The 10,007-nt window shown below is 38.3% G+C and overlaps 1 protein-coding gene across 1 annotated transcript; it reads right to left on the bottom strand.

Annotated features, from left to right (window-relative positions):
* Positions 1-229: 229 nt before the first annotated feature.
* Positions 230-2,816, bottom strand: LOC122544472 (probable G-protein coupled receptor 139). Its single transcript, XM_043683709.1, has 2 exons — positions 2,747-2,816; positions 230-1,140 (listed from the first exon to the last, which is right to left on the bottom strand). Exons 1-2 carry the CDS (start codon positions 2,814-2,816, stop codon positions 230-232), a joined length of 981 nt encoding a protein of 326 aa, XP_043539644.1.
* Between the last annotated feature and the right edge of the window lie 7,191 nt (positions 2,817-10,007).

Raw genomic sequence — 10,007 nt, 5'->3', positions numbered from 1 at the left:
GGAAGCAGACAGAAACATGTTTCAGCATCTCCTCTTGGATGACAGTACGACTGATATTTCAAAAATGCCACATTACTGGGAACAGGGAACGATAACGGTTGCAGTATGGATTGTGCATTAATCAAGCACTGGTCATGAACTGACAAATTTGTATTATGTGCGGGAGAGTCCTGCATGTTGTGCCACACTGAGGGACAAATAAGAGGTCAAAAATAGAAGGAATGTTGTTTTATTGATGGTACACTTTAAAGAAAACAGCAAACATTTTTATGGGACTCAACAGCAGTTTCTTCGTCTCCTCTTGAAATTTATTCTGGGAAACCACATAAATGAAAACGTTGTTGCAGGAACTGAGTAGCTGTAGCAAGTTGGTCATCTCTTGAAAGATGTATTCTGGGTCATTGAAATCCATGCTTGTGATGTAGCGCTCTCCTGTAACCCGCACGTAGAGGAAATGTCCAACATAGGTGGCCCATAGGAGGAGGAAGCTCAGCGAAATGGCGAAGAGTAGGACAATGGACCGCTTGCGACTGGCTAACTCAGTATCTTCACCAAGCCGAGTACTGCAGAGCCTCTTGCGGGCTCTGCTGGCCACTTTGATGTGTCTTATAGTCAGGATGTTGAACAAAAGAATTAGAAAAAATGGAAGAAATGGCGTTAGGATCTGATCCAGCCAGTGGTATGCTTTCCAAATTGACGATGTGTAGAAGGTGTCCTGAACAGCACAGAACCAGGGAACACTGTCCATGGTAAACAGGGGTTTGTACACGAAGTATAAAGGCACGTTCGTGATACAACTCAGGGCACAGACTATTCCGACGACCATTGTGGCAGTTTTCTCTGTGCAGTATCTGTTCTTCATTCTCTGTGAGCATATGGCCACAAAACGGTCGAAAGTGAAGGCCACAGTCAACCAGACCGAGCTATCTTGAGTGGCATAGACCAGCACGGTGCTGAGGCTGCAGCCAGGAGTGGTTGACAGGACACTGTTTATAAAGTATTTTCGGACAATCCGGTTGAGAACGCATCCTGTGATAATAAACAGAACATCGGCCACCGCAATCGCCACCAGGTAGTAGGTGATGCATTGTGACAGTCCACACTGTCCTCTGGACAGGATTATAATGACCAACAAGTTAGCTATTGGATATACAAACAGAGGTAGATTTTTTCTGAGATATTAACAAATGCTAGATAGTGTTACATTCAAGTTTGTATTACATTGTTTCTGTTCGGCGCTGTGTCACTGATAAGCAGGTGTAATTCCACAGTTACTTATAGCTGTTCAACATCCAAAACAGATTATATTATACACGAATTATTGCAACCTGTCCAAGTCACTAACCTCACTCACGATTATTAAATCAATCCCTAACGATGACTATGCAACCTGTCATCATCCAAACTTGTTGTTTGCCATGCTCTTGTTCATACCAATGGCCTTACATCCCCTAATTGTCTATTGTCTATTCTAACCTGACCTCTTTATGGTAATGTGTGCATTTCGATAACCCCATTGGTCCAATTGTAATTAATTTCAGGAAATACTCTGGAGTCACGTGTGTTCACAGCCTCAAATGCTGCTCTCCCGCCTATGCCTGATGTTAGTCACTTCTTCCTTTAAGGATGCACCTTTAGCTGCTTTCACCAAATTTCTGAAATTCATTCCAAAGCAGCTCCATATTTCCGTCATTTCATTGCACAACCCTACAACTTAAATCTTTCATCATCTTGCCTTGATATCTCTCATTTGATTAGTTTCATTGATTTTGGTTAAAGCAACAATATAAACCATGCATTCTTGTGTGGTTGAAGTGTCCATTTCCCACTTAAGACTCTTCATGGTCAATCATATTCCAAAAATGCTTGGGTCGTCTACCTTAATATCTTCTTGGATCTTTGGATAACACATCCACTAAAGCTGTTGTGAAGCAGCACTATCACCCCCATACCAACTGCAACAAGGAACAAGCGAACTCCATCAACATGACTTGAAATCAATAATGAGCATTAGTTGTTGATCTTTAGGAAAAGATGCTCAAAACTTCTAAATGTTTTAGAAAGTATTTGCATATATTCAATATAATTTCCCTAATTAAACAACATTTCAAAGGAAGAAAACAAATGCATAACAAGTCAAAACAATCTGCCATTTTCTCTCAAATCGTTTAAGTGATTTTAGATTTAAGTCATAATTCGACATTGCCATTAGGAGGTGGGCAGTGTGAATCCACTATACTGAAATGAACATCCCTCAATGTGTTGTATGTAAAGTCAAATAAAAAATAGGGTGTATTCATTTTGAAATGCATTAGTGTAATTATTGGCCTGTTATTCTTAATTTTCCCATGCTGTCATACAACTGATGCAGATATTGTTTGAAATGACTGTCTATTGTGATATTATTCCACAAACTCAAATCAGAAATTTGCACTGTAATGTATGATATTGAAACATTATTCTCAATTATCGAATACATTTCTTCCAATAATATCACAGATAAACATAATATTTCAACAAGGCAGTCGAAGATATTTTTAGGAATGTGTAACATAGTAAATAGGATAATAGTTAACACACAATGATTCACTATAACATTAATTGCACTGATTCCCATGGAACACGTTACAACTTTGTTACAGTCGTTGACTGGGAAAACAATTCAGTCCAAACCTGTAAAACAGACATAATTGCTGAGAACTAACTTTAAAGAAAAACAATGAAGTATTTATCATCTGGTACTTACCAGGGACACCAACGATGGCAAGAATTGGATACAAAATCGCGAAGACTGGAGCAATGGTCGGCTCATGCATTTCTCTTTGAGAAACTAATATAATCACAGAAATTTAGCTCCAACTCGTTTTGCTGAGCTCTGTAACAGGTTTTAATAGTTCTGCTTATCTCTGTGACACTGTCAAATCGTTCTCCATTTATTCCAACTGTGAATCTCCCGAGACAACGTAGTTTCAACATGCAAATCAGTTGCAGTTCAGTGAACAAACAGATTATCTCATACCCTCATGCCTCTCTTTAATAACATTATCGAAGTGGGTGATTCTATGAAACACATGGGCGAAAGTCGGACTCCAAAACCTGCGGTACCTCTCACATCCTCCAACTTTGGCTTAGCGTTTGCCACAATTGGAGCCAGAGACAGTAAATAACATGCGCTGCTCTTCTCTGTAATCTCAAAATCGTGACTTTCAATCCGTTCGCATTCGCAGTTAATTCGTATTTTTCATTCAGATTAGTTCATACATTTCTTAGAAATGTCTTGCTGTTTAATGCTTTCGAGATGCCAACTAATTTATGTTGATTCCCAGTTGAAATTTTTGAAATGGATTCTAACTGCCTTTGCAGGATATCTGAAAAGGAGGGAAGCAAAGGCCGGTTGATGTGCTGCTACTAGGCATGTTATTATGAAATTCAGATTAAAAAAAAACACTGGAAGCTACGTTGCAGTCAGCAAGGCAGATTTTGTATATTGAACTCAGTTAGGTTTCTGGTGCAGCAGTAGAAAAACAATTGTTTCAAAATAATATACTGGAGAAATCAACTGAATTACATTCCCAACACAGATTCTATTACCACATCATATACACAGAGGCAATAAGTAATATTCGAACCACCACGAAAGCTGACAATGAAGACGAGACTCTGATAAAGCACTGTGATGGAAGAAAAATCTCCAATAAAGGGGGGATAAGAATGAGACTGAGCAACGGAGGTCATACACAGGGAAAGCAATAGGAGCAGGCAAATATAAGTGAGACTGTAGCCATGATATTGAGAATTATGAGGTGAAAAAGAACCATATCAATTCCAGAAATAGAACAATTTTGATTTCTCCACCATGGAATTGCATCTCCAGAGACAGACACACAAATGGGCCATGTTCTAAAGGGGATAAACAACTTATGTACGTTAGGACAGGGATGATAGGTTCAGCATATTGAGATTAAATCAGAATCGATAGTGTGAATGGGTACGTCGGTTTGTGCGTGTGTTTCTGTGTTTGTGTTTGTGTCTGTGTTTATGTGTGGCTGTGCGTTTCTGTATTTTTGTGTTTATTATTACGCTATATATCTGAGTGGTAACATCGTCCACGCAAATAATTGCTGATCAGGTCATTATTTCAAATATCTGAAGTCATTTCAGAAACAACTGAGAGCTGCAAGAGATGTTTCCTCTTGGTAGCGAATGAATTATTGAGCATTAATGAATTATCATGCCACCCTCTGCCAGCAGCCCAACTCGACTACAGATGTGCTGGAGACAAATCAACAGTGGTTTAAGCAAATTGCGCACGGAAGCACCGAGTACCATCCAAACTCAAGGCTGCATCAATGCACACAGGAGGTGGTGGAGAAACGAGACGTGAACATTGTTTATCGCATCTCTTAGAAAGTATTATATAGATTTTGAAGAATACAGAAGTAATTGGCGAAGTAAAGATCAGACAGACGTAACAAAGATTATGAGTACTCTGAATAGGGTACATCGAGAGAAACGATGCCTGCTTGTAAAACAAGAACAAACAAAACGAGCAAAAATGAAAAACGATTTTCAAGAATACGACACCCGATGTGAGAAAAACAAACTATGTAAAGAACATTGAAATCATGTCAAGACAAATTATATTGCCACAGTCTGTATTGAGAACTGTTGAATAATCTTGTGTTTCCTGCGATGTTCAAATAAAAATTGTTTTATGAGGGCGGACGCCGAGCTGTGCCACTTTGGGTATGGGAGTGCAGCAATACGTGGTGGCACCTGTCGATTCGACCTGAGGAACTCTCATCCAAAAAGTGCTGTCGTGAGTTCTCAGTTAGGTGAAAATAGGTCATTCATAAACTCAGGTCGTGAGGTGCCATCTCTTCTTATACGGATCGCATTCACTGTTGGATGGCCAGGAAACGAATGTCTCCAAAAACGATAAGGCTCAGCATCTGTATTTAAGAATCTGCAATTCACTGTTCGGGATTTATCTTCTCTCACTCTCCTGATGAAGGTATCTTGAAATACAGATTCGCCATCAATGCTATGGGTTGCAAGATAAAGTATAATTTTTGCAAATGAAACTTTCTGATCGATTTGCACCTATTCGTGTTTTATTGTTGCTACCGGATTTCACATAAATTTACTTAGCAGGCAGGGAATCAATAACAGAATGAAATAAAAAAAGAGACACATGTGTGTCTTCGGAGCACACTATGGGTCATACCAGCATTGCAACAGGGCTGAGCTATGAAACACTGTGTTAAGGAGAAAAGGTGAATGACTCAGCACCATGCCCATATATTTTCGTGATGATGTTGAATTATCTGTAAATGAAGGAACAGCTATGTATGTTCGCTGCCAACCAATAATTGGAATGTTGAAGTTAAGACTTCTTGGAGAATGGAATAATTCATTACCGTCCCTTATTTATTCACTTGGGCACGTTGAGAAATGTCTCGTGCGTAGACAGTTTTGATTTGGAATAAACGTTTTCTTGAATCATTACAATTAAATAAAATTATGAGACTTACACGATTCATCATCAAAACTTAAAGAACCTGAATCATCTCCTTAATCCTACTTTTAAACCTTGCTACTCTCTATTTGCTTTCTTCCAGAGCTCATCTCATAGTAGCCCTCAGCCATGGAATACAGTCCATACATTTCATGGTATTTTGAGTTATCTTCATGCTCACCTTTTGAAAGTTTTGGTAATGCCTCGCTAGCGATTTAAGGACCTGAATCTCAAACCTAAATTTAGCCTATGAAACTAATGTTGCGTGAGTCACTATGGAGACAGTAATTACAGGCGAAGAAAATAGTCTTCAATCACACAACAGAAACTCCTCACTTGATTATTAATATTATTACGACCACGCTGCCCTTTAAAGATTTTCCTGTACTCTATATTTCTGTTTCAATGAAAAACTTTTGAAGAATGCAACGTGTCCAGGAAAGCATTGAGAAGAATTACAACCATGGCGTTCTCTGCTGGACACGATGAGAACATTTCACTATTCTCGTCTAAATAGGAAATCAGGTTAACTGAGGGATCATCTGCATTGTACATTGAAAAGGAAATTGTTTGTTGCGATACTGATGGTGAATTTCGAGGCTGTAAAATTATTAACACGACACAAGTCACAGACAAATGAATTGGATCTTGAAAATACACAGATTCTGCTTTCAGGTATTCCCCCTTTTCACATGCAGGATCAACAAGAAAAACCAACAAGGTTACCGACTATATATATATATATATATATATATATATAATACGTTCAGTTCTACTCATACAGATGAATTCTCGTACGTGGTGCAGGATATCCCCGCCTGCCTATCCCATGCATACAAAACTGCTCATAATATAACAGTACTACTTCGTTTTGTCATAAAGCTATTGAGCTTTGCCACCTGCATTTACATCTTTCTTAGTTAGTAAGAAATAGTCTGCTTAAATTAATAAAAGAACATTTAGAATAAAAAAAATGTACAAGATCTTATTTCAAAAGAGGGAACCAACTGAGACATCATTTGATCAAAATCCCGTGAATGCTGACCTCGGGGGCACAATACATGTTTTGTTCAGAATCAGTCTAGTTCTATATTTTTGTGCATCTCAGAAAAGCAGGGATACTCGCTGGAATCCGCGAATTATCCTTTGGCTAAGTTTAGCAGAAAGGTTGACTGATTTATCGAACTTTGTTGAAAAAATCATTTCCTTGTAAATTCCTGTGTGTCTGCTGCATTTATTTCACAGCAGCAAAAACGTTACCAATCAGAAAAAAAGCAAAAGAACAGGGGACGTTAAGACATGAAATAAAGCAGAAATTGCTGGAGGAACTCCGCAGATTTGACAACATCTGCGGAGAGAAAGCAAATTCAACATTTCAGGTCCAATAGTTCTTCTTTAGAAAATTGAGCTGAATGCTACTGGTTAAAGATGATGTCAGGAACATCATTGGCTTTAATCATGTCTTTCATGTACTGAAAATCATGTGCTTCGCTACCTAATATTGGTTTCAACATTATTTTTGGCAAACAGCCATATCCTGTGGAAGCCACGGGAAATTGTGAAGATTGACTTGACATCGTCTTTCTCTCCCAGAACTCACATCTTACCCCAAACACATGAATTCAATGTACAAACTGGAAAGTATGACGCGCGGCATGTACTGAAGAAGAAGGTTGCTTGATCGGATATATTAAACACTGAGAGCAAACAGTGGGAAGATTTTAACTTCCATAAGTCTTTGCCTATATGTACTTCGACAGAATGGAAATTCTCCAAAAATTGTGTTGATAACAATCACATTCTTACCTAAAAAACTAGACCGCACCCAGTATTATGAGGTTTGTCTGCCTGCCTTTCCCGAAATATCACACAATGTGTCTTTTAATTGATGTCTCTCACAGTTTTATTTTGCAATTATGTTGGGAGTCATTGGAAAGCATTTAACACCGGGTTATTGTACTGGTTCTGAGTCCGGGAAGCGTTTAAAATAATTATTATAATCACAATTTTAGGCTGATTTACGAAATAGTGGGAAGACCATTCTGCCAATTGAAATCATGGTGCGTCTATAAATAAACATTCTAATTGCTGTATGTCCTGTTCTTCCCAAACTCTTAAGAAAGCACAGTGATGTTTGGATTTATTACCGAATTATTTCATTTAAAGCATGAATAAAAGAAACATGTTTAAAAATGAACTGATACTTTGAATTGCGCTTTGCAGAGCACATTAAAATCCTGAATGAAATCGAGTATTTTTCCCATGGCAACACGATGGGGAAATCATTCCTGCCAAAATTTTTGAATTTATTGTGAAGGTGACAAGCAGGACAAAAAGGAAAATTGTAGATGTGACATTATTGAATTCTAAAGAAATTTGTTAATGTACTGCACATAAATCTGACAATAAAACAAGGACTCATGGAGAAGAGCGTGGATTGAGAACCAGCTGACTAAATGAATGCAGTCGACTGGAATAAAGGATTTTTTTTCCATGATATGAATCATTATGACAGTATGAAATGTTGGTTTGCAATTACTTACAAGACATAATAAGTGTGAAAATGCACCTAAATGATATGAACATAAATGGTGAGGATAAGATAAAGCGCATCCAGAGATATATGCAGCAACTGCATTCTTCGGCAAGGCGAATATTTGGACTTCTGTGTTACCCAAATATCAAGCAAGGTTTTCTTGGTCAACCCTGCTTTATTAATCAGAATTTCAAACTCCGTAAAGATGGTGATTGCTGCATAATCCAAACATTTCTACGTAGTTAGCAGTCAACTTAGAAATTAAAACTTAAATCTATATCAAACATTAAAGGGAAAACACAAATATAGTGATGTTTGTCTCGAGTGAAGAAAATTGATTTCAATGATTCTTCCACATGAGACATCAATTAAAAGACATATTGTGATTTAGAGAGGAAAACCAAAATCAGAAAATGGATAGATACAGTTGGACACGCGGAGACACAAAGAGGAGGAAAGAAGACATGCAGAAATAGGTGAAAACGGGGTGATATAACACAGTGACTTCGAAGAACTGGAATAGACATTCAATGCGAAAAGTGCATGCAGCAATATGGAAGCAGAGAGACTGAGACACAGGAAGATACAAATACAAAGACACGGAGTGAATCTGAGGGGGACATGTATTGGGACCAAATGATCAGATTAATGGACAGTAAGGAAGTACTAACTAAAACCTGCAAGGAACGCGATAATAAAGTCAACCTGACCATTGGCGTGGATGAAGGCTGCGGAGAAGTGGAGCACATGACGAACGCAAAGGGACAGGTGGCCTGAAGTGTGCATTTGTTTTAATGCAAGAAGTGCATTAACGTGCAAAGAAGACGAATTTAGAGTTTGAATTAGGACCTGGGATTATGATGCTATTTCTATTAGTAATATTTGGTTGAGGGATGGGCAAGAATGGCATCTCGATATCCCAGGATATTGATTATTTATTCAGGAGAGAGAAGAAGTTCAAATTGTGGATTGGGAGCAGCTGCTTCAGGGTAAATCCACATTTGATGTTTAAAGAGAGATTGAGTAGAGTGCGGGACATACGCGTAACTGTGAAATTTAGGACTAGAAATCGAAAACAAATGTGGGAACCAGGTGAAATTGTGAGACGAGCTAAGAGGATAAATGAATCAAACATAAGGTCTAGGTGACTGAAAACAGGCTATGCTTTGGAATAATATCGAGAAAGTAGGGGCAATCTGAAATGAGGAATTAAGAGGTCGAAAGAGGGTCGTGAAATAGCTTGAGCAAACAGCATCAAGGAAAATTGCAAAGCTTTTTATTTGTATGAAAGGAATAAGAGGGTAACACAACAAAGTTTAAGCCCACTCAGTTATACGAAGAATCTGAATCTTTATGAATACTTTGCATCGGTATTCGCTAAGGAAAGGCATATTACGAATGTTGAGATTAAAGATAGATGTTTGTTTACTCGAGATCAATCGGCATTAGTAGGAATGAAGTGTTGGCTTTTGCAAAAGGCATTATGGTGTCTAAGTCCTCAGATCCTGATTGGCTCTATCCCAGGTTACTGAGAGAAGCGAGATAGAAAATAACTGGGGCCTTAACAGATATCTTACCAGCATCCTTAAACATGTATGAGGTCCGGGAGTTTCGGAGGATTACGATGGTGTCCCTCTGTTTGAGAAGGGTAGATTGGATAATCAAGACAATTATAGACTGGTCAAGGTACTGTCAGTGGTGGGGAAAATGCTGAAATATTTACTGAGGCAGAGGATGTATTTAGGATTGAAAGAAAATTGGCTTAACAGTAAACGGCATCTCTTTTTGTCGAGGGAAATTCATGTTATATCAATTTAATTGAATTCTTTGACGAAGTGACAAAGTTGTTTGATGAGGAAAGGTATTTAGATAGTATATACATGCACTTCAGTGAGTTGTGTAATCGGTTTCCCCTTGGTAGGGAAGTGGAGAAATTGAAGTCACATGTCTCCT

This window comes from Chiloscyllium plagiosum, chromosome 49, assembly GCF_004010195.1.
Source record: "Chiloscyllium plagiosum isolate BGI_BamShark_2017 chromosome 49, ASM401019v2, whole genome shotgun sequence".
NCBI classification, from domain to species: domain Eukaryota; kingdom Metazoa; phylum Chordata; class Chondrichthyes; order Orectolobiformes; family Hemiscylliidae; genus Chiloscyllium; species Chiloscyllium plagiosum.
This window is presented reverse-complemented; position numbering and strand designations above follow the sequence as displayed.